The sequence below is a fragment of the Balaenoptera musculus genome, chromosome 20 (genome assembly GCF_009873245.2).
Source record: "Balaenoptera musculus isolate JJ_BM4_2016_0621 chromosome 20, mBalMus1.pri.v3, whole genome shotgun sequence".
In the NCBI taxonomy this organism is placed as follows: Eukaryota; Metazoa; Chordata; class Mammalia; order Artiodactyla; family Balaenopteridae; genus Balaenoptera; species Balaenoptera musculus.
The window spans coordinates 37,836,362-37,860,898 of NC_045804.1; the positions used below are offsets into that span (position 1 = coordinate 37,836,362).

Consider the following 24,537-nt stretch of genomic DNA (forward strand, 5'->3'; position numbering starts at 1 on the left):
CCATTTCTGTGCAAACCTGAGAAGAGTTGGCTGTAGGTCTCCTGTCTGAAATGCCTTTAAAGGCCTTCAGCTTATGAGTCTGTTGCTTGTAAGCAATTTGCTGGTAAGATTATTTTTGCAAACAATCCCTATAAGATGAATGAACAAAGGCTTCTTGCCTCTTTTACTAAAATCTCTCCAAGTCATCTAACTCGAATATACAGATCTTCATCGACTTACAGTGGGGTTACATCTCGATAAACCTATTGCAGTTTAAAAATAACATAAGTCGAAAATGCATTTAATACACCTGAGCTACTGACATCACTGCCTGAACCTCGCCCACCTTAACCGTGCTCAGAACACTCACATTAGCCTGCAGTTGGGCAGAATCGTCCAACACAAAGCCTATTTCATAATAAAGTGTTGAGTGTCTCATGTCATTGATCGAATACTGTACTGAGAGTGAACAACGGGAGGGCTTTCTGGGCACAGAGTGGTTGTCAGTGTGTCGGTTGTCCAGCCCCGTGATCGTGTGGCTGACCGGGGGCTGCGCTGCCCAGCATCCCAAGAGGGGATCTGCCGCACATCCCCGGCCCGGGAAGAGAGAGGTCACAGCTCAAAACTGGAAGTACACTTTCTACTAAGTGCACATTGCTTTCGCACCATCGTAAAGTGGAAACATCCTGAGTCGAGCCGTTGTAAGTCGGGGACCGTCCGCACTTTGCCCTGTTCCCACGGCACTCTGTACACGGCAGTTCACCGGCCGTGCGGACCCTAATCCTCTCCGCGCGAGGATGTCGCGCCGCCTGAGAGCCGGCTCCATAGTTTGTTCTTCGCTCCTGGCCACATTGGAAAAGCCCTAGAAATAAGGAGAGTCCAGCTCTGGGACTTGTCATGCCCAGTCCTTTACTTAGAGAGTTTTGGAGGTCTTTTAACTTAGGATGAACCCTGGGAAAAGATCTTTCAAGAACACTCTTGTATTTCAATTGCTCCCAAGAGTGTACACCACAAACTTGTTCATACTGTTGGTTTTCTCCTGCCCATCTTGGCTGTGATAACCATACCGGGTTTGGTTTCTGGTGGCCCTTCTACAAATTATTAGTTACTGTGGAAACATGGAGTGTTCAGACAGGGCTCAGTGACCACCAGTTCTCATTGTAGGTCAGCTTTTTTGGAATGCTCTCAGGATTTGTTTGGTTTAAGAAGAAGACAGTTCTGGAATGGCTCCTGTACGTGCATTAACAAGGCATAATAGTCCTTGGTTCCCTTTTGTTATTTTTAGTGTTGGTATTAAGTGTCACAGCAAAAAAGGATATTTAGATAAAGGGCATTGCCTGAGTGTACTTCGAGTTCCAGGTGCTGGGAAGCAGGGCATTTGTAATGGGAAGCTGTTACTAACTACCCTGGAAACAAGGTCTTGAATGAGCCAACCACACCTTGTGTTTTATCCATTGTCTTCCTCTGGGGAGCAGAACACTTTATAAACATTAACTCTTTTACCCTCTGGGCACATCCACTTAAAAGGTAAATAAGACTGAAGGCTCTTTCTTCTCCAATATAGATGAGGAAACGTCAGCCCAGAGAGGGAAATTACTGGATCCGAAGAAGGGGAAGCGTTCGTGGCCTGGGGTGTTTGGAGTCCGCACCTTGGACCTGGCAGCCTGGTGGCCACAGGAGCTGCCCTGCCCCTTTCTGCTTCCCGGAGGCGGGCGAGGGCTGGGCCTTCTGTCGCGCGTGGGATGTGAAAGGCTGCAGGGAGGAGCAGCTGTCCTTCAGCGCCCCGTGCTCCTCTACAAGAAGGGAGAGATCAATACACATTTTCTCCTACGGCGCTGGCGGCGCTCGGCCTCCTCGTCCTCGCCCGCCTCTCCATCCTGCAGGGGAGGCGCAGCCGGGCCGCAGAACAGAGTCACCAGCTTCCAGGGGCAGAAACGCAGACCTCTCATTTTGCAAGGAGCAGCCAGGCTTTTAAAAACCAGTCCCATAACTGGCCGAGGTCATCAGATTGCTGACTTCAGTGACTAGCTGGTGAACCGAGGCGCGTGGGTGGGGAGGTGGCCAGTTGCAGACGCCCGGAAGCTGATGGCTCCTGGGCACCCCTCGTGGGGTTAGTTGCCCCGGCAGGTGTCTGGGAGAAACCTTTTTTCCAAATTTCTCTCTGATTTACGGAGGAGAGGAGGAAGTTCTTTGAAGGAAACCATTAAAAACCAAGAAAGAGTGACAGAGGGAGGGCATCAGTTTGCATTCTGTCAATTAATGTAAGTGAACTGTCCAAACAAGATCCCTATCTCAGGGAGGATTTTATTTTTTAATCAGAAAATGTGGTGTTGGTACCTATAACTTTGTAGCTTCCTGCCATTAAACAGTTAAGTGTTGGACATGAATAACAGAATCTGCTGCCATGACTAACAAAGGTAGTTGAGGTGGCAGAATCGCCCTGCAGGGCCTGGTGCCGTCAGTGGCCAGTTTATTGGAGTTGGACGCAGTGCCAAGGTGGGACGTGGGCCCTCTGGCCGTAGGCGGCTTTTGCACCCAGGAGATCGGCAGGGCTGAGAGCGTGGATGAGTTGGCCAGGAGAGGGGTCGAGAGAGAAGGGAGGAGGGCCTAGAACAGAACCCAGGAGAAGGGCTATGGGAGGAAGATAAAAAAGACCAAGAGGGCAGAGCAGAAACAGAACACGGGCGGTCGCACCCTGGGGGGAGCGTGTGGATGGTGGCCTTTGTGTCCTGCAGGCTGGTGGTTGTGTGCTCAGTAGTTGCCGCTTGTATGTTTGGATTAGGACTGGGTATTTTTTGGTAAAGTAAGTAATGGAATGCCTTGCTGAAACTCTGTGGGTTGAGGACAGATACCCTTGTTAATTTCTGTGTGTTTTGATCCCCTCAGAGTAGCCTTAAACTGGAGCTGAGAGAAGCATCATACGCCCGCCCCTGCCCGGCCCTGGGTCGTTGGGCAGCGGTCCTGATAGGGATACAAATGTAACTCAGTGTCAGCCTCCCCTTCCGTGGGGTTGAAGGAAGTGATTCACGTCTAAGCAGTGAAGCATCCCCTGGCTTTTAACAGGAGCTGTTAGAGGGGCTGCTGTTTGGACAAGGAGCTTCATCTTCCTGAAGCCAGCAGTCACAAAGCCGTAAACACAACACCGGCCAACTCTATTGCCAGCATCGCGGGGGGACTTGTGGCGTTAATATTAAACATCGCCAGCAAGGCAGAGAGCTCCGCAGCCCAGCCACAGAATAAAAATAAATAAAAGTAAAGAGAAGACCCCGCTAAAAGCGGTGAGATGATTTGTCGTCTTTCCTTTGTGAGGCCATTTGTCTTCTCTGGCGTCAAATCTGTTATAAAACAGTCAAACTGTGAAAGTGGAAATCATCCCAGGAATATGGAATATTAATGCACAGGAGAGGAGGCGACATCCCTTTTGTCAACAGTCCCTCCCACCCACCTCCACTTTTTTGCAAGTCCCACCAAGGTAAATTATTTTTCTTTAAAAGAATTTGAAAGGCTTGAAAGTAGTGGGAGGGATGATGGAAGTTTCAAGTGTTTAGGAATTCCTCCTTGTGTAAGTGGAGTGAATTTGTAACTGGCTTGGGAGCAAGGAGGGAGCGCAAGTGGGAAGAAAACCTTTACAGATTCACCCCTCGCTCCCTCTCACCTCTCCTTCCTCCTCCCAGCCGTTCACTTCCTTTGTCTGGGGCCTGAACCTGCATCTTTGAACATTTATAAATCTTGAGTCTGTCTGATCTTTAGGAGACAGGCCAGAGGCCGTGTCATCATCTGTAATTTAAAGCTGTAGGGCTAAAAGCATTTGCAGAGGTTTGAAGGACCTGGTTCTGACCTGACCAAAGGAGCGAAATGGAACAGACCTTCCCGAGTCTCCTTCAAGCACTGGGGAGGATGGCGAGGAGAGCAGACACTCTAGGTAATTTATGGCCACAGTTTGCTGGGAGCCTTGGTAGTTAGTTGCCTGGTCCACTGAGAAATGCATCGTGTGCTGCCACCTTGTGGCAGATTTGGGCAGCTGCGGCGGGCTGCCTTGGAGCTTGTGAAGAGTTGAGCCTGGCTCTGATGGGAGATTTGCTTTGGGTCCAGATTTAGGTAATTAGTGATAGGTGAGGGCATTCTCTGAGTCACTATTACTTTGCTAACTTGATCCTGTTAAGAAATAAGACCTCAGTAAGAGAAGGTCGCTTTCTTCTCTTTTCACGTTTCTTGGTTGTGTGTGTGTGTGTGTGTTATTTTTTGGTATGCAGTTGTGCCGGCGTTTCGGGAGAGAAGCCCGAGACCCACTTTTTGTTAAGTGCTGGCCTTTCGGCTGCATTCAAAAATTCTGAGTCTTCTACTCGTAGTTTTTTTTTACGTCATCCTACGTGATGCTCCCTCCCTTACAGGACGTACTTCTGTCCCTTCGCCTGCATTGTCCTCCTCACAACGCAGGCTCCCTGAGAGATGAAGGCCCAGAGTGTGGGCCCTGCCTCTGATCCCGCTGCTGTGATGTGCACGTGGGCCCCAGGAGCGCAGGGCAGCCTCCTGCCATCTGGACCAATATAGTTCCCCTCTTAGGTCATAGAAACAGTTCTCAGGTGTCTTTCTCTCGCCTGTAAAGTCTCTGATACAGAGTAGAGTGGATTGGGGTCAGAGGAGGCAGAAGGAATGAAAGGTTAAGGGAGGTGCCGTCGCGTCTCTAGTATTTGGGGAGCAGACCTCAAAGCAGCCAGAAGGTTAGGTTGGGAGGACCCCTTGGTTTGGTGCCAAGTGATGACTGGCAAGATATCTTTTTCAGCTGGCACTTGGGATGCCCTGGGCACGCTGGCAGGCAGAACAGAGAGACTGGAAGCTCTGTGAGGGCAGGAAAGGACGGGCTGAGAACAGAGGAGGTGGTAGAGCTCGCCCCGCGCACCTGGGCCGCCTGGACTGTCCAGACACGTGGGTGTGGGCTTGGAGAGCGAGGGCCTGCTCACCAGCTCCTTGGCAACCTGGAGGGCTCCGAGGGGTTCCGCCAGGCCAGCAGGAGGACTCCAGCTCTGTCATGGCGGGAATGGAGTGAACTGTTTCTTTTCACCCAGAAGAGACCAGATTTAGTCAGGGGAAGGCAGCAGTGGTTGAAATGCTGCCACGGAGAGGAGCAAGGAGCTGTCCCTCCTGGCTCCGGAGGACTGGACTGTGGGAGGGTCCCACAGCAGCAGAGGGGCACCCGGCGAGAGGGAGAACATTGCCACCTCTCCGAGTGGAGTGGGCTGTCCAGACGGAGTTACCTGATACGTTCACCTTCCCCACGCAGGTTCCGCCGCGTTGTTCTTGTCTCTGTAATCCTACGAAAACCTAGCAGAGCAAATAGGCGTTCCTGTGTGTTTTATGAACTTATTATACCTTTGTGTTATACTTTGAGGGCAGGGACCATCCTCACCTAATACACATTTATAAGCTTCTACAGCACTAATAAGTAAAATGTTTTCCAAACACAAACGTGAAAAACATGCATCAGTAACATTGCCAGTGATTTTTAAAAGTACATCTGCAGTCAGCAACCACAGTGGTCAGTGTGAGTTTCTGTTCTTGCTGTGTCTGTACTGACTCACAGGGATTCGGGTTTCGTCGAGGTTCTGCTGGACACGAGTGCTGCTGGAATTGGAGCCCTTAGTCTCACTTTCCCTTTGTGCGTTTCGTCACCCTTGGATTCTCAAATGTATGTCTAAGACATCAAGTTCCGCAGAAGCACGCGGCACAGGGCCCTCGGGTGTGCAGGGAAGGGGAGGGGATTATGGGGGAGGGAGGGCCCCCCCGCACACTCTGGGATGCGTCTTGTATATTTAGGGAGGACAACCCCCCGTCCCCCCCAGTGAAGCAACTAATGAACAATCTCAAATTAATCAAGGACAAATTCTGTGTATAGTTTTAATCAGGAAAGCAGCGATATTGTTTCTAGGGGCACACCCTGAAATCCCTGCGTATTGTACTTACTCGGAGAATGGGATGTACTTTTGGAGGCTGTGCAGGTTTCTTTGGGGAGCGGTGGCCTGGCTGCTTTCTCCCTGCTGTCTGCTCGCCTTTGGCCCCAGGGCCAGGGGGTGCAGCTTGGGGGTGTCCGGGCCGGAGGAGGAGGAGGAGGAGTGGGGTGTCTGGGGCGAGGCCTGGGCGGCTCCTTCAGTCCCAGGTGCCGCGAGCTCCTGACCGAGCCAGCTGCCCCCCCCGCACAGATCCTCTGCAGGGTTCAGGTGCTCCTTTGTACTGTTTGCCCCGATGATGGCGTGGAAGCCCCTGGTCTGTGTCGCGGTCAGTGAGGAGTGTGCGTGGCTGGATGGCACCATGACGCACGTCCACCCGCGTCTCATTTAGGGCTGCTTCAAACCTCGCCCGCCACTCAAGTGATGGCATCTCACAGCCAGCTCGACCGGGCGCGCTTAAGTCTCTTCACAAGAGTCACATAATAAATAAGCCGAATCCCAGTACACACACACACACACACACACACTCTGTCTTTATGGAAGATGGCTACTAATCCATGATCATTTTTTTCCAGAAACAGGTTTTATGATAATATAGTAAAAATATTAAATTAGAAAATGCCTCACTAAGGGTTATAAAACCTTACTACATTAGAGATAGGTAATTATCCCCTCTATAGCCTAAATGACAGTTTAAAAGAAATAAAAATGTTAGTGCTCATTACTTGCTTTTGTAGTTGCAATAAAGGGTAAGTTAAATTTTAATTCAAGGAAGAGCCCCTGCTATCGACCTTCTACCTTAAGTCCAAGTCCTGTTAATTACTCTGCAGGTTATTCTCCTGCATGATACCCACATTAATACATTTTCTACAGTGGACATTCCGACTGGCCATTGAGGCCAGGAGTGTGGGGGGAGTGTGACAGAGGGGGGAAGGCATTTCAGCTCAGTGATTCAAATCTTGATTCTTAATGTGATAGGGAGCAGGAATTACATATTTTTAAAAAACCAACTTCATTATGCATGGCCTTAAGGGGACCTCAAGTATTAAACTATACACTTACCCTGGAGAATTGGATGGAGATGAGGTTAACCTGAAGGACTGATAGCTTCTCTGGGCGGCTCAGTCCCGCTTAGGAAGGATGCTGCAGGGAAAGGCGCTTTGTGCAGCAGAAGGCAGTCCGACCCTCTGTCCCATGGCGGCTTTTCATTCCCTAGTTCTGTTTTTAGTTTTGTGTTCCCGCCTTGGTATGGGATAGGGATATGGACGCAGCCTGTTTCTTTCCAGGTGCTTTCCCCTGCCCTGAGCACTGGCCCCAGGTCTAGCACCTGCCTGGGTCTGGGGCAATGCTCAGGACGCCCTCCGCCTCAGTCTTCCTCCTGGGCCGTGCAGAGATCTTCCCACCGGAAAGGAGACACAGAGAGGTGGCAGGAATCAGATTTCCAGCTCTTTCCTGAGAGGTTCTCAGCAGCCCTGCCTGAGAGCCTGCCCGAGCCAGAGCTGCCAGTTCTCCTTCTCCCTCGCCTTTCGCGGTTGTCCTCTCCAGACACGAAGCCCCTCCTTACCCTGACATGGGACGTTACTCTGGAGTGAGGAACCTCACAAAAGGACCGGTCAAAATACGGTGTAGGGATTGCGACCGGCCGTGACCCAGGACTGGGTAACAGAGCCCTGCCGGTCAGGTGGCTTCCAGGTCTTTATTCTCAGCAAAATTGCAGGAGAACCTAATTGAGTTGTCAGCTGGTAGATCATTAAAACTAAGTTTTGGTGGTAGATCACTCTGTGATTGGGGGGTGGTTAATTCAGAAGGAATTAAAAGAATTGAGTATCATTGCTATAACAAAACTCTCCCATTCCCACATCTACTTGTTTGTGTGGCAAGGTTTCTCATCACTTCTGTCTACAAAAACTAAAAAATAGGAATAGAATTGGTGCTGAACCCTCTTTCATTCTAGCAATAAATTATATTCATCCATGGAATGGGAATGGAGGGAAAGCCTCGTCCATATCATTGAGAGATAATCTCCAGTAACATTTTACATATTTATGTATATTAAAATTTTACCAAAATTATACTATATTTTATTATATTGTTATGGTATATATCAGTTGTATCCTAATAATAATTGTAATGATAACACAATCCAGAAGTAATTTTTAAAAATTACTTAGAGCCTTATGGTCCCAAGGAATTAAAATATTTCAACTTTTCAAATTTCAAAAAGTGTTTCAATTTGCATACTTATTTTTGTGGCCAAGAAGTATGATAGTGTGATCAATAAAGGACTTTCAAGCATAAAACAATTATATTAGGACAAAAATCTGTAGGGAAAAATCAAATGGAAATACAAGTTTAAAAAGAGAAAGATGCTGTAAAATTTCCAAATTAAAGAGTTTGTTTATGTGTTGTTTAAGTGAGTGATGATGAGTATCAGATCAGTATGGCATATAGATTCCATTGGGCATTATTACAAAATGGATATAAGAGTTATTTTAAAAGTTGGTATTCACAGATTTGTGGTAATTATATCCTTTGTGACTATTAACTTCATCAAGAAAAATTTTATATGTCAACTTAAAAATGTGTGCAGGGGCTGCGGGATTTTGTAGAGTTCTGTTAGGGGGTACGCAGAGAGGCTCGAGGACCAGCCCCTGGACCCCACCCTTCGTGGCCGTGGTTTTCCCAGCTCTGTCCCCGGCGGGTCCTCCGCAGGGAAAAAGAAGGGCTGGGGCTGAGCTAAGCAGCCGGAGTCTGGGGGTCTTCATCCTGGTGATACTCCTGGACCCCAGGAAGGTCTGCTTTGTCCATCTCTAGAGTCCTTAGAGTTGGGGCTGAGGGGGATGGAGACGGGGGAAGAGGAGACGGGAACAGAAAAGTCATTTAGGAGGCTGTCACCGCATTCTGGGTAAGAGATGGTAAGATCTGAAATAACGGAGCCTGGAGGAGCAGGGAAGTTTGAGATACTTTGAAGGTAAAAACGGTCACTGATTGGTGGTCATGGGTGAGGAAGACTTAAAGTTGAAATTGCTTGGGGATTCTTAGATTGGAATAATCCCTTACTCATATTTTCTCTCTTTTCTGTAAAAATATTTTAAGAGCCCAGACCACTCAGCTTTCCAAGTTGCTTTGCCATGAACAGCTGCATGTTTGTCAGCTTTGCCCACCTGAGTGTGAAATGATGTTCTATCAAAACGTGGGTTTCAGCATTTCCCTCTCTGCTCCTGACACGTGAACCCTGCTGCGGGCAGTAACTGCCGCGTTAGCCCAGGCGGTTTGCCGATGTCACCGCGCGGAGAGGAAGCATTTGCTCGGTGGTAATGATGGGGTCTGGTGCAGGCGAGCACGGCGAGGCTGGGAAGGGATGATTGTGAAGGGCTAAATGGCATGGTGCCTCTGCAGCTCCCTCTCATCAGATGTCGCAGCCTTAAAGCCACACTGTCCTCTTCGCCATGGCGACTCTCCCCTTAACACCATTTAATTTCTTTGTGGAACTGGCTAGAGAGACTTGTAGTTATTGGCAAGTAGGCAGGCCATCGCGTGATAAAGTGACGCCTGGGCAGGGCATCGCTGTCCTTTGTGTGATGGAGCTGGTGATTTGGCAGCCACTGCCTCTGGAAGGGAGGCTGCCTGCCTCTCATTTGCATGTGGTCTGAAGCCGCCTTCCGCCTTTGTGCGCGCGTGTCCGGGCCCGGCCAAGGCCGAGCCAGGCAGATGTGTACAGCTCAGGAACAAAAGAGACCCTGGAGCTCCGGGTGAACCTGCATCCTTTGTTTATAGGTCCAGGGGCACCATGGTCGGCTGAGGGCACCAGCAAATTCTTGCAATAAAATTCCTATAATAATACAGGAGACCCGCTGTTTTCTGGCTGCACTGTCCCTGCCTGCCACGTGGTCCTCAGCATGATAAGGTTTGTTTATATCCGTGGCTTCTGCGGTTCCTTCTTGAAGACTTTCCTGTTTCAAAAAGTTTTAATATGCTGTTCCTATCGCTGGGTTTTCTAATTATTATGTCTCTTTTGGTACACACCACTATAGTAAGGTGACTTCAAAAACAGACTTGTAAGTTTTTGTGTTGAAGTCTAGCAGGACCAAAAATAGCTGTTTGAAGGGTGGGGTTTTTTTGTCTTCTGTTTTGTTTTGAAAATCAGATTTGCTGCTGATGACTCTCAGATGATGAGAGCAGTTCTGTCAGGAAAAGCCTGTTTTCCTAACAAGGAGGGCAGGCTGTAGATCTTGAAAACACAAGCAGAGCAGGCACAGCTTTCTCCGAGGTCGTTTACTCGCTGGTCCATGGCCTTCGCCCAGGTGCCTTCCCTCCTTCCCGGAGGGCACGGGCGTGGTCCCCGCCTCCCCGTGGGTTTGACCTGCTTGGACCCTCCTGGCTCCTGGCATCTCCGCAGGGAGACTCTGCCCTCCATCCAGGGAAGTGTTCTGGAGCTGCGGGCTCGGTGCCGGTGCTGGGAGGGCCTCGCCCACCCCCGACAGGTGCCTTTGGCCAGGTGGTGGTGGAAACAGAGGTGGCAAGTGGTCATTTACTTCATTTTCAGGGACGCAAGACCCTGGCATGTTAGGATTTTTTTTTTAACGTCAGACCCAGCTTTAGAAATAAATTAGCCAATCGAATTATTTATTAGATGGAGAATAGCGGAAGGGCCGGGGCGTGGGGAAGAGCCTTGGTGCCCGAGCAGCTGCACGTGTGCTGGTAATTGGAATCTTGTTGCTGGGTCATTTTCATTGTTTTTCAAGTACTGCCAAGTCCAAGAAAATGTATGAAAACTGAATTATATCCCCTACATCCCATGTCTGATTGAATCCTCCTCCTCGTGCGGCAGTCTCATACATCCTATTAAAATATTCAATCTTGTTTTCTTACTTGAAGAGCCTGTGTGTAAAGGGCAAACTTATAGAAAACTCGTTCCCTGGAGACAGGGCATCCAGCCACGCTGGACTATTTACATACTCTGCTGTTTGGCCGCTTCTAGGTTCCTTCCCTCCTTCGTATTTGTGAATAAGAGCTGTGGGATGCATTTTTAATTATGTGGCTGTGTTTCCAATGGAAGAATCAGACTGGGGTGTTTCCCAGCTTCTTGGTTCTTTTTTAACCTTGAAAAGTTAACCAATGCGTTAACCAGTTTGTTTCGTTGTCTTCCAGGACAGAGCTGTATCGATCTCTTTTTGGCCAACTCAGCCCCCCTGACGAAGGCCACAGGGACTGACGGCGCCCATGTCCCTCTGGCCCGAGGCCTGAGGCAGGACCTCCGCACACCCAGCCCCAAATAGAGGAACTCGGGAAATCCCAGGAACGTGTGCTGTTCAGAACACGGGCCTGATGAGTGCCCGGAAACCTGGAATCCAGCATCTGTGTTACCAGTGCGTCCGTGTGCAAAGGGCTTGCCCCCCACGGCCTTGAACCACCACAAATAAAGAGTGTTTTTACTGTTGCCGCCGCTGCCACACTCGATTCCTTAAGCAGCACAGAGTGAGTGATGTGGCGTTCCCGCAGGGTGACAGGTTCTTTGGGAGGGTTTTCATTGTTTTCCCAGCCAAATGGCCTTCTTTCACAATATAAAATACTTCATGGAAGGAATAATCCTAGGGTAGATGCCGCTTTCGGGGTGAGTCACCTTTAGCGATTGATCGTGGCCGTGAGGAGCAGGGAGTCCCCCAAAACCTGTCAGCTCTGCCCCGGAGGCATTATAGCTTGGAGGTATCTGCCTATTTGTTGCTAAATACAAATCTCTGACTTCTTTTTTGTTTCCTCTTTTCACCCATAAAGATTCTTCCAGAGTCCTTTTCCATTCTCACCATTCCTAAATCACTTTATTGAGATTAGCTCTGGTGTAAATCTAGCAGGGGGAAATGATTCACTTGTTTTTCATCCAAAGGTCAAAAGCTGGAAATTAAATCCTCATAAGGGGGATTTATTGGCCTGCTGTGGTCAGTATGCAATGAGACGATCTTGCATAAGTAATGTGTGCATGCCCGCACTCAAGGCCGACCATCTCCCGGGTCCTTTGCCCAAATCTGTATTTTGAGCTATGGAATTAAAGGAATGTTGCGTACAGGCAGCTGAGGGCAGTCGTAGTTAATAACTAGTCATTGTTTTTAGAGTCAGGTTTTGGTATTGTTTTAAAATGTCAAAACCAAGTAACAGATTTTTGTGCCCAGGAATCCCACGTGTCACTGACGTGGTGTCTGGGGACTGCGACACAGCGCCTAGAGGCTGGGCTCCAAACGAAGTGAGTCTGGGATGTAATCTGCATCACAGTTTAGTATTAACATCTGAGTGTGTCTGCTGGGCTCGGACGGGGCAAATGGGGGGAGGAGGATTTCTCCATCTCACATTAATTGGACCTTGGTACATCCTGATCTGTTTTTCTTGTCTTGGTAAGTTACCTCTTGGGCTTGATTGTCAAGGAAACGTTTAATTTTCAGTGTGTCTCCAGTTACCTAAAAGATCACTCAACAGAAATAGAAGATTTCCCCCCCAGTCACTCCCTTCACCCTGATCACTTTTTAAAATATAGACCATCCAACCCCATCCATCTAGCCTGAGGATCCCGGATAAACCCACGTTAGAACAGCAAGTAAGTAACCTCTTAACCCGGCACTTCCCGTGAGCATGATGCAGACCCACGATTCCTAAAGAGATGGAACCTTTGTCACAGTCACTCTCTGCCTGATGAAGAAAAAAATTTAAGGCAGGTACTTCAAAATATTTGGAGTCCATCATGTTTAATTAAAATGAATTAAAATCAGGAGAGATGAGAAAGAACGGATAGAATTTTCAGTAAAGGGAGGCTTGCATTTTAAAATTCAGAGGACCACCCTCCTTCCAGCCAAGAATAAATTGGAAACTATTTTAATTGACACGGATACTGCAATTCAACTGTTACTAGAAAGACAGATTAGTTGATTGATTTGCATTTTAATAAAACGAATACTTTACATTTTGGTGGCTAATGCTGATTTTGAAATGAGTTGAGAACTGTTATCAAGAGTTTCAATCCAGGGCCCTTTTTCAGTGTTGACTGAAGCATTCCTCCCTTTTGTGCGGAGTTGGCTTATTTTCTTTTTGTCCAGTTGACTCCTTCACGCATGACCCTCCTAAACCACAGCCCCTGAAGACACCATCAGAGCAGTGAGGAAACCGCAGGGCCCACCCAGCCCAGGTTTGCACCTGGGGCCAGAAGCAGGCCATGGGCTTTGCCCTTCAGGATAGAGAAGCTAAGGCTGGTTTCTCGTCTTAGTTTATTTTACATCAAACATTAATTACAGAAAAGTGGAAGGAACAAATGGAAATAAGACTTGGCTGTAATCCCACCACTCAGAAAGATCCCCTTCTCGTAGCTAACCTGTATTCCTTCATAGCCCTCTTCAGTATAGATGCTGTGATACCCAGTAGACTCATCTCTGGGGGGAGGGCCCAGGGAGCAGTGCAGGTGGAAGACTTCGTTTTTCCTTCTGGACCGTTAGAAATGTTACCCTTTTAAAAACAGTAAAAACAAAGTGCCCGTGCAGCATGTCCCCCTCCGCATAACACACGTATACCACCCGTTGAGAACCAGTGGTACGTTGTATTCTGCATTTTAATATTAATAGTAGAGGGGAAGGTTGTTTCCACGTTTTTGCAGATCTCATTGAAGTATTTTAACTGCTAACTAATAATTCCATTGGGGGCATGTCTCTTCAGTACTGAACCAGATCCCCTCTTGTTGAACACTTAAATTGTTATAATTATTTGCTATTATGAATAATGTTAAAGGAAAATATTTGTGCATAAAGCTTGTTTGTTTTCTTTTAAAATTATTGGTTTTTTTGGCATAGATTTTTGGGAGTAAAGTGAACCAAGTGAAAGAGTCCAAATATTTCAAAGGCTCTTGGTCCCTATGACGGAGGCTTGTTTTAGGGCCCGTGCTCTTCTCACCTGCCCTAGGATGGACCATCTGCAACAAAGGGTGTTGAAAGGCAGAGAGGAGGTTGGCCCTGGAGTCTGATCCTGTGGTTTATTTCTTGCTCCCCAGGGAACCCTTCAAATCAGCATCCTCCTCTGGGAGGATTAAAGGGCTGCTGCCTGTAATGTGCTTTGAGATGCTCCAATGAAAGATGGTGGACAAATAGGAAGTGACACCATCCTCTCCCTCCCTGATCCTCCTATCTGTTTTCTGGCTGCTAGATCGCATATAATTTGCTCTCCACCCTCCCCACTGGTTTTCATGCTCTTGCTACTTTCAATGCCTTCATCCTGGGGATCTCTCCGGTGGGTTTTCCTTGCCTTGTATGGGTTTATGTTCCTCCCCATACTGTCTTTGGTGCGTAGCCATTCTTTCCAGGTCACCGACCAAGAACGCTTGTTGAGCATCACTTGGAAACCCTGAGAGCCAACAGAACACCAGAGAAAGCCAGCTCCGACCAGTTCAGCAACAGACACTGCATCTCCAGTTCAGAAAAGTTTCCTTCTAGTGGTTGAGTTTCCTGGTCTCCACATATGGCTTCTACAAGATTATTGCCTCTTTATCTCTTACCATTTCATCCAAAGGGAGCTGAGTTTGAGGCTCAATGGATCCAAATGGGACATTCGTCAACCTTCACCACCACGGAGGGGTCACTGTGTATGTGGGACACCAAGATCTGTGTCTCCCTGGGCCAGGCTCACAGGTGAGGCAGCTGCATCTCAGCAAAACTATAGAGAGTAGAGGTAAAGGGTGTCATGGAGAAGCCTGAGGCTGCGGCTGCAGAAATGTGGGTGTTTTATGCCAGGGCAGCTGGCGCCCGTCTGCTGACACCCTGATAGGCTACCCTGTGCACGTGGCGTTTAAGAAAGGCAAATACAAGCAGTGAGCCTTCTCTAAAGTGAATGAACCTTGTTTTCTGCATCTGAGTTTGTGCTTTTGCTTTTTGATTTATGTGTGTGTTTGTGTACCGGGGGGCGGCAGTTGTGCTAGGCATTAAGTTGAGTTTGCCTTGGTCATTCTCTTTTTTTGTTTGTTTAAATCTTACCTATCTCATTTCCTTTCTTCCTTTTTTTTTTTTTTTTTGCTTTGTCTTTCTTCATAACATTTCAAAAATAATTGCCAGTAATTTGGTAAGTTCATTAACTAATTCTTAAGTCCAGGGGATCCATATCGCCCTACTGATTTGTGTATGTTCAGTTTGTCCAACAGCCGTATTGGTGAAGCCCTCGTTACCGCTCCTTGTCTGGAGAGGAGGGGAATGGTGCAAATGCAGAGTGAGTACGCCTTATCTAACTTCGTTTTTCTTGCATATCTGTAGATTTCCTTTACTGGGTCATCGCCTCAGCGGCATTTATATTCCTGAGAAGTTTGCTTGGTTTATTTCCCTGGTTCAGGGTTCTCAGTTCATTTGTTGAGGTCAAGGACACTGAATTCTCAGAAAAGAGAATTTAAAAGAATGTAGAGAAAAAAAAAAAAACAAAACCAATCCCACATTACCGATAGGGTAGAAAAAGAATATAAGGTCCCCAGTAGGCACGGTGACAGTAACACATAAAGATTCCTGCCCACCCTCCTCCATCCCTGCCTTTCTCTTTATGGCTGGGTCGGAAATGAGCTCAGGCTGCCCTCGGCCGGCAGGCTCCCCGCCACGTGGTGCTGGCTGCTTCTGCCGCCCTCATCTACCCTCCCCGAGGTGTTTAGGGGTGTGTTACCGGCTCTCACAGAGACTTGGGGGCACAGAATTCATCCTTGAAGGGGCTGATGTGACATTCTGAGTCAAGGACAGATTTGAACAGAAGGTGGCGTAATGGCAAGAACCTTGGATCAGAAATCAGACCTGCCAGGTGTGACCTTGAGGAAGTCTTTTGACCTCTGGGCCTCAGGGGTCCTCCTCAGTACTGGGAGGGTCAGCCACGCTGGTTCCTGAGGACCTCCTCGTCCTAAAGCAGCTGTTTCTATGGAAAGGCAGCTTGGGTCTAGCACCGATGCAGGAATGTTTTTCCCATCCATTCATTCAGGTATGTGTTGACCTCCTGCTGTGTGCCAGGCGCTGGGGGAGGTTTACAGAGCACAGGGTTGTTTGGGCAGGTGACCTGGTCTCTAGTGGGGCTCTGTTCCCCTCTTCAGTCGAGTGAGTCCTGAATCCTCTAACTTCGGTCTGATCAGACCCATTACCTGCGCTGGAGTTGCCTCTGTTAATCCTGGCGGGACTCCTGGCAGCCCAGGCTCTGGCCGGTTTTCAGGCTCAGCATCACTCTCCCAGGGCTCCTGTTCTACAGGGCGAGAGCTCGGCCGGGCAGGAGGGCAGCAGCCCTGGTGCTCGTGGGCTTCCAAGAGCCAGACCCGGGGATGGCCAGGGGCGTGAGTACGCAGGTGGGGCTGACGCTGAGCGCCCCTCACCTAGGCCGCTGCTCCGTGGCTCCCGCTCCTCCACGGCGAGGGCGACTCCGGCCTCTAGGGCTTCTTGCGCCCTCGTGGCCCGCTGCCTTCCCCTCTTACCCTCCTGGGGAGCCTCTTCTAACCCCAGGCGCGTCCAGAGGGCCTAGACCACAGCTGTCCAGTAGCACTTCCGGGGATGATGGGAGCCCAGGCAGTCAGTAGTCACCAGCCACGTGTGGCTTTTGCGCCCTTGCAGCGTGGCTGGTGGCTACCGGATTGGCTAGATGAGGTCGACGCGGGTACTTCCCAGCCTTTCACAAGTCCCAGCAAACGCCAGAGCTGGAGCTGGGTAAGTGCTAACAGGTGAGGCGGCGAGAGCTGCCGCTGTCCCGAGGCCGAGGGGCCCAGCCGGGTCGGGGGCCCTGCTCCAGGCTCGGGCGGCGGCCGAGAGTGTGACCTGGGGCTCACGATGGGGCAGGAAGCGAGGGGTTTCCCGCCTCGGTGCCCAGCGTGGCCGAGGGGAGCCTGGGAGCGAACCCGGCCCCGCTCTCCTCCTGAGGGTTGAGGCCGGGAACGGACTCCCTGAGGCCATAAAATTATTTTCCAGTTTGACTCTTGTGTCCTTTAAAGTTGTAGCGCACTGCACTTGGTTTCAAGAGCTAAACGTAAGGCTAATGCGGAACACTTTCCATGTGATAACTCCGAGTTCATATTGTTGGGGGAGATAAGCCGTAGGAGCAGGTGCTTTTGAATTCACTTATCGGCGTTCGCGCAGCCTCCGCGCCGCCTCGCCCCCCACCTGGGTGCTGTGATGTTCCGGGAGGGTCTCGGCAGCGGAGGCTTTTCATCTGCTGACCTCGCTGCTAAGGTCAGGCCTTTGTTCGTGGCGGGAGCGCGGGCCCAGGTGTGCGCCGGCCCGAGGGGAGGGGAGGGGAGGGCAGGCGAGGGGAGGGGAGGGGAGGGGAGGCGAGGGGAGGGGAGGCGAGGGGAGGGGAGGGGAGGCGAGGGGAGGGGAGCGCAGCCCTGCGGAGAGTCTGCGTGTTAAGCTCACATCCTGGTCTTCGAGGAGGAGGGTAAGGGGACGAATGCAAGGCCTAGTTCTCAGTTATGTAATTAAACCGAGATGTGCCTTTCTGAAGGAGCAAAAAGAGGCCAAGGACAGCTTAATTGAAACCTTAAGATTGCTTCTCCAGGAGTGGCCCGAGCAAGTGGGCCGAGGCAGACTGTCACCGTCTGGCTGGCGGGCCACGTGGCCCCGCAGGTGCCGTCCACGGGGGGTGGGGGATGGGGGGGTTCGCTTGGCACGGGAGCCTCCCCTTCGCTTCCTGGGAGGATGAGCCTTTGGTTCCTCGGGTCCCAACGGGGAAGTCCACACGGGAACTGGCCGCGCTGATGCCGCCTGGGCTCGGCACTGACCCTCCTGTCGCCCTGTGGGTCCCTAAATAGCAGTGCCTCGCAGCTCCCCCCGACCCGTCTCGAGGGCCTTTAAAAGGCACGCCTCTCTCAGCGAGGCCGTCGGCCAGGCCGGCTGTTACGAAGTCGTTCATTACCAGATAAGTGACGGCGAAACAGTGACGCTTTATTAACTGCAGACAGGGCTGCTCCTGAGAACCCAGGCGTGCGCTCTTGATACCTGTGTATCTACTTGCTCCGGACTGGAGGGACTCTCCTCCTCTCTCCTTCCCTCTACCCCCCCACCCCCAGAAGAGAATTTCAACTTTAAGACAAACAACTTCATTTACAAGTGTGTCTCTAATTAGCTGCAGAATTAGGAAAGCTGAGTTTCCCCCCATAGATCGGCTAAACCCTCGAGGGAGACTGGTGGGATAGAGAGAATCGCATTTCCAATTATTTTGTTGAATTGCTAATTTAGTTATTGTGCCTGGTGTAATTGTGATGGGTATTGGGTGTGCAATTCAATTTGTTTTAAATATTTGTGGGAAGGCTGATCAGTAATGGAGCTGACCTATTTTGTGGCCCAAATTGAGAAAAAGAAAGCCTAAAACACAACAGCCACAAAGATATAGTTTGTTTCCATTTTTAGTCTGATGTCTCTCATCCTCTTAAGACCATTGATGCAACAAAAGGATTAAATTAAAAGATGACAGCACTTTGATCTTCTCCCTTTGAAAGCTTAACTGTCCTTGGTCGTTTAACATGCAGATATTTTAGGGTGGAGTTTCAGACGCAAGGCTGGAGTTGGGAGGTTTCTGCCTCCCATAATTGCGCTTTTGTGTGTGCCTAGACGTGGTTTGGGTGGTTGACTTTTGTATGCGCGTGTATCAGGCGGTGGAGGTAGTGTCTGCAGCACCCAGGGCCAAATCAGTCCAGCTCCTGGGGCTGGGAGACCCTGTGTGAAGGCAGGCACCTTCCCTCCAGGCAGCGCCGCTCGCAGGGGTCGGCGACCCGGGCAGTGTTGGCATCTGCTCTGCCCCGGGTAGGCCCTGCTGGTGGTTAGTTGAGCCTGTGCGCTTGTGACCAGGGTTAGGTGTGAAGTCCCCTCACTGCTGGCTGTGACGCCAGGCGGAGCTCCCTGACGGCCGGCCGAGCTCGAATTTCCCTCTTCAGGGTCTCCCCACCACTCAGCCAGCGTCTGGACCAGCAGGAGTACCTGTGATGTAATATTGTTTACATGCCTGTCGGGTGCTGAGTAAATCAATCCAGCCTGGGCCTGGAGCAGGGCTGTGGCTTGTAGGGAAGAGCATCAGCTAGGGCTCTGCTGGGACTTCAGGTCACAGAAACGAAGTGCAGGACTCTGCCTGGTTATTGTGAAACGTGCGTGTGAGTACCAGGTTTTGTGACGGCCAAGGTTACTTGCAGGTGACTGGAGCCCTCACCCCTGGTGTCATCCTGCTGGGCCCCTGCCGGGTCCCAGCAAGGCCTTCTCAGACCCAGGCAGGGCTTGGTTGGGTGAGATCAGAGGGTGGTAGACCAGAATAGATTTGGAGGAAAAGTAGTAATAAAATGGGTCATAGAAGCAAAATGATCCTAAAAAGATCATTTTGTAACTCGATTAACTTAGAAAGGTACCAGGGTCAGTCTCTGTGTTTAGCTGCTGAATAGAAGTTTAAACTTTATTCCTACATGAGAGATCACCAGGGGTCCTGCTTTTCTCTCAACAAGACTTTCTCAAGGAACTGGGAGGGAAGAGCTAGTGGACACAGCTCTGGATCTGGAGGAGGATCTGAGTCCTGTGGGAGGGTAGACAGGAAGACAGTCATTGCACAGGCGATGCTGTGAGCTGAATAGAAACCACTCCCTGGGGAGTCTGCGAGGGTCTCCGCACAGAGAACAGTGGGTGTCGGAGGAGGGGTTTGTGGAAACAGGAGCAGAGGCAGGAGGGCAGACTGTTGGGTGTTGGTGGTAAGGTTAGTGCACTCCTACTCCTTGCTGGTTACAGTTTTTTGCAGCTTTGATATTGAGGTGTAATTTACTTAGCATAAAACTCACTCATTGTAAATGTACAATTACAGGATTTTTAGTAAGTTTGTAGAGCTGTGCTACCATCAGCACAGTCCATTTTTAGAACATTTCATCACCCCAGCAAATAACTGTGCTGGTTTGCAGTCAATCCTCAATCCCACCCCCGCCCCAGGGCAATGACTGATCTGCTTTCTGTAGCTATAGATTTGTCTTTCCTGGATGTTTCATTTAAATAGGATCATATTGTACAATATGTAGTCTTTGTGTGCGGCTTCTTTCACTGAGCTTAAGGTTCAGCCAGCAGAGCATATGTGGTTAATTTGTTTCTTTTTGTTGCTGACTGGCACCCAGTGTATGGATACACCATATTTTATCTATCTCTTTGCCTACTGATGACCATTTGGGTTGTTTCCAGATTTTGGCCATTGTGTATAAAGCTGATATAAACAATCACAAGTCTTTGTGGAACATGTTTTCATTTCTCTTGGCTGGATACCTAGGTGTGGAATTTTTTTTTTTTTCATTGGGGTATAGTTGCTTTACAATGTTGTGTTAGTTTCTGAATTGCTGGGTCATATGGTAAGTTTATGTTTAAGCTTTTGAGAAACGGCCAAAATGTTTTCCACAGTGGCTGCACTTTACACTCCCAGCAGCAATGTGAGAGTTCCAGTTGCTCCACAGCCTCACTCCTTATTGTCTATATTGTGATTATAGCCATTCTAGTGAGCAGTGGGCTCTCATTGTGGCTTTAATTTCTATTTCCTTAATGACTAGTGATGTGGAACAGCTTTTCATGTGTTTATTAGCCATTCATGTATCTGCCTTCTTTGGTGAAACGCCTTTTCAGATCTTTGGCTCATTTTTTTTTTAATTAATTAATTTATTTATTTTTGGCTGTGTTGGGTCTTCGTTTCTGTGCAAGGGCTTTCTCTAGTTGCGGCGAGCGGGGGCCACTCTTCATCGCAGTGCGCGGGCCTCTCACTGTCGCGGCCTCTCTTGTTGCGGAGCACAGGCTCCAGACGCGCAGGCTCAGTAGCTGTGGCTCACGGGCCCAGTTGCTCCGCGGCATGTGGGATCTTCCCAGACCAGGGCTCGAACCCGTGTCCCCTGCATTGGCAGGCAGTTCTCAACCGCTGCGCCACCAGGGAAGCCCCTTTGGCTCATTTTTAATTGAGTTGCTTGTCTTATTACATCGTAAGAATTCTTTATATATTCTAAATACAGATTCTTTATCAGAAAATAATTTGCAAATACTTTCTCCCAGTCTATAGTGAGCCTTTTCATTTTCTTAATGTTGTCTTTTGAATCACAAACATTTAAAATTTTGATGTTCTAATTTATCAGTTTTTTTTTCTTTTATGGATTGTTTTTGGTGTCAGATCTAAAAAATCTTCATGTGACCCAAGGTCATAAAGATTTTTCTCCTGTTTTCCTCAGAAGTTTTATAGTTTTAACTCTTACATTTAGGTTTATAATCCATTTTGAGTTAATTTTTGCATATGATGTGAGGGTCTAAAAATATAATTCTGCATGTGCATATCCAATTGTCCCAGTATCATTTGTTGGAAAGACTATTGTTCCTCTTGTTGAACTGCCTTAACTCCTCTGTAGAAAATCAATTGACCATAAATGTAAGGATTTATTTCCAGCCTCTTAATTTTGTTCCATTCTATTTGCCTGTTTTTACACCAGTGAAAGTTTTGTAATTGGATAGTTTAAGTCCTCCAAATTTTTATCAAAATCATTTTGGCTATTCTGGGTCCATTGTATTTCCATGTCCATTTTGGGATAAATTTGTTAATTTCTATAACAATGCCTGCTGGGATTTTGATAGGGATTACATTGAATCTATAGATCAATTTAAGGAGAATTGCCATCTTAACAATGTTGTCTTCCAATCCATGAACATGGAATATCCTCATTTATTTATATTCAGTTTCTCCCAGCAGTGTTTTATAATTTTCAGTGTACAAATCTTGCAGTTCTTTTGTCAAATTTATTCCTAAGTATTTCATTGTTTTTGATTATATTGTCAATGAAATATTTTTCCTTAGTTTCATTTTTGGATTGTTCCTTGCTAGTATATAGAAATGCAGTTGATTTTTTTGGTGGTTCTAGTTTTAAAAAATGAATTCCTCCCACAGGATCATTTCATCTGTGAATAAAGACAGTTTTAATCCTTTCTTTCCAATATTTAAGCCTTTAATTTTTATTTATTTAGTCTATTGCACTGGCTAGAACCTCTGATACAATGCTGAGTAGAAGTGGCAAGGGTTAATATTCTTGCCTCATTCCTGATCTTAAGAGGAAAAACATTCAGTCTTTCACCGTTAAGTATGACATTAATTGGGGTTTTTCATAGATACCCTTTGTCAGGTTGAGGAAATTCCTTTCTCTTCATAGTTTGTAGAAAATTTTTATCTGGAATGGCTGTTGGATTTTACGAAATGCTTTTTCTGCATCTATTGAGATGATCATGTGGTTTTTGTCCTTTATTCTGTTAATATGGTGTATTACATTAATTCATTTGGATGTTAAACGCACTTTGCAGTCCTGGGACAAATCTCACCTGGCTATGGTATATAATTTTTTTAAATATGTTGCTGGGTTCAATTTGCTAGTATTTGCTAAGGATTTTTCTATCTATCTTCATGAGAGATATTGGTCTATAGTTTTCCTTTCTTGTGATGTCTTTGTTGGCTTTGGTATCAGGATAATACTGGCCTCTAGAATGAATTGGAAAATGTTCTCTTCTCTTCTCCGAAAAAGTTTGTGAAAGATTGGTATTTCTTCTTTAAATATTTGATAGCAAATTCAGCAGTGAAATCTTCCAGGACTGGGCTTTTCTTTGTGAGAAGGTTTTTAATTACTAATTTTTTTTTTTTAACGTGTTAAAGGTCTATTCAGATTTTCTGTTTCTTCTCAAGTCAGTTTTGGTAAATTTGTGTCTTTCTAGGACATTTTATTTAAGTTGTCTAATTTGTTGACATAGAGTGGCTTATAAAATTCCTTTATAATCCTTTTAATTTCAGTACAAGGTCACTAGTAGGGTCTCCTCTTTCATTTCTGATTTTGGAAATTTTGTCTTCTCTCTTTTCATCTTGTTTGTCAATTTTAAAAAATCTTTTCAAGACACTGACTTTTGGTTTTATTAATTTTTCTCTATTTTTTGTTTTCTATCTCATCAGTTACCACTCTAGTCTTTATTTTTTCATTAATTCTGCTCGCTTTGGGTTCAGTTTGTTCTTTTTTTCCCCCCAGTTTCTTAGGATGGAAGTTATTGATCCAAGGGCCTGTTACTGTTGAATTGTCTATTCTTTTTTTTTTTCTGGCTGTGTTGGGTCTTTGTTGCTGCACACAGGCTTTCTCTAGTTGTGGCGAGCGGGGGCTACTCTTTGTTGCGGTGCGTGGGCTTCTCACGGCAGTGGCTTCTCTTGTTGCAGAGCACGGGCTCTAGGCACATGGGCTTCAGTAGTTGCAGTACATGGGCTCAATAGTTGTGGCTCATGGGCTCTGGAGTGCAGGCTCAGTAGTTGTGGCACATGGGCTTAGTTGCTCCGTGGCATGTGGGATCTTCCTGGACCAGGGATCGAACCTGTGTCCCCTGCATTGGCAGGCGGATTCTTAACCACTGCGCCACCAGGGAAGTCCTATTCTTTTATTTACTTCTGTTAATTTTTCCCTTATGTATTTTGGGGCTCTGTTTTTAGGTGTGTATACATTTATAATTGTTGTAGCTCCTGACAAATTGATGCTTTAATCATTATATTTTTTCCTCTGTCTCTAGTGATATTTATCTTAATGTATATTTTCTCCAATGTTAATGTAGCCACTCCAGCTCTCCTATGGTTACTGTTTATATGGTATATGGTTTTCTATACTTTCTCTTTGAATCTAAAGTGTGTTTCTTGTAGACAGCATAGAGTTGAGTTTTTTGTATCTAGTCTGACAGTCTCTGCCTTTTGATTGGAGTGTTTAGTCCTTTCAAACTTAGTGTAGTTACTGATAAGTTTTTTGTCCATTTGTTCCTCCTTTATTGCCTTCTTTTGTGTTAAGTAGTATGCCATTTTAATTCCATTGTTGTTGTATTTACTATGTATTTATTCTTTTTAAAAAATTGTGGTAAAATACTTAAAATTTACTATCTTAACCATTTTAAAGGGTACAGTTCAGTAATGTTAAGTATATTCCCATTGTTGTGCAACAGATCTCCAGAACTTACTCATTTTGCAAAAACTGAAACTCTATACCCATTAAGCAATAACTCCCCATTTTCCTCTCCCTCAGCCCCTGGTAACCACCATTGTACATTCTTTTTCATGAATTTTGACTACTTTATTTTTTATTTAAAAAAAATTTTGGCCACACCATGCGGCATGCAGGATCTTAGTTCCCCGACCAGGGATTGAGCCCATGCCCCCTACATTGGAAGGGCAGAGTCTTACCCACTGGACTACCAGGGAAATCCCTTGACTACTTTAGATATCTCGTATAAATGGAATCATACAGTATTTGTCGTTTTTGTGACTGGCTTATTTCACAAAGCATAATGTTCTCTGCTTTCAGTTCTTTTGGGTCATATGGTAATTCTATTTTTTATTTTTTTGAGGAATTGCCATACTGTTTTCCATAGTGGCTGCACCATTTTACAATTTCACCAACAGTGCAAAGGGTTCTAATTTCTCTACATCTTTGCCAACACTATTTTCTGGTTTTTAGATAGAAACCATCCTGATGGGTGTGGGGTGATATCTCATTGTGACTGATTTACATTTCTCTAAAGATTAGTGATGCTAAGCATCTTTTCATGTGCTTTTTGGCCATTTGTATATAATCTTAAGAGAAATGTCTATTCAA

At 47.2% G+C, this 24,537-nt stretch overlaps 1 protein-coding gene across 2 annotated transcripts in view; it reads left to right on the top strand.

Moving 5' to 3' along the window:
* Positions 1–11,364, top strand: part of AATF (apoptosis antagonizing transcription factor) — a 102,954-nt gene extending 91,590 nt beyond the window's left edge. The window contains exon 12 of one of the 2 annotated variants that reach the window (XM_036837939.1): positions 11,076–11,364. In XM_036837939.1, coding sequence (XP_036693834.1) covers positions 11,076–11,139 — 64 coding nt within the window. In that variant the 3' untranslated portion in view covers positions 11,140–11,364. Of the gene's footprint in view, positions 1–1,543; positions 1,847–11,075 lie in introns of those variants that run through there. The other variant, XM_036837940.1, reaches the window with a different exon arrangement.
* The last annotated feature ends 13,173 nt before the right edge of the window (positions 11,365–24,537 follow it).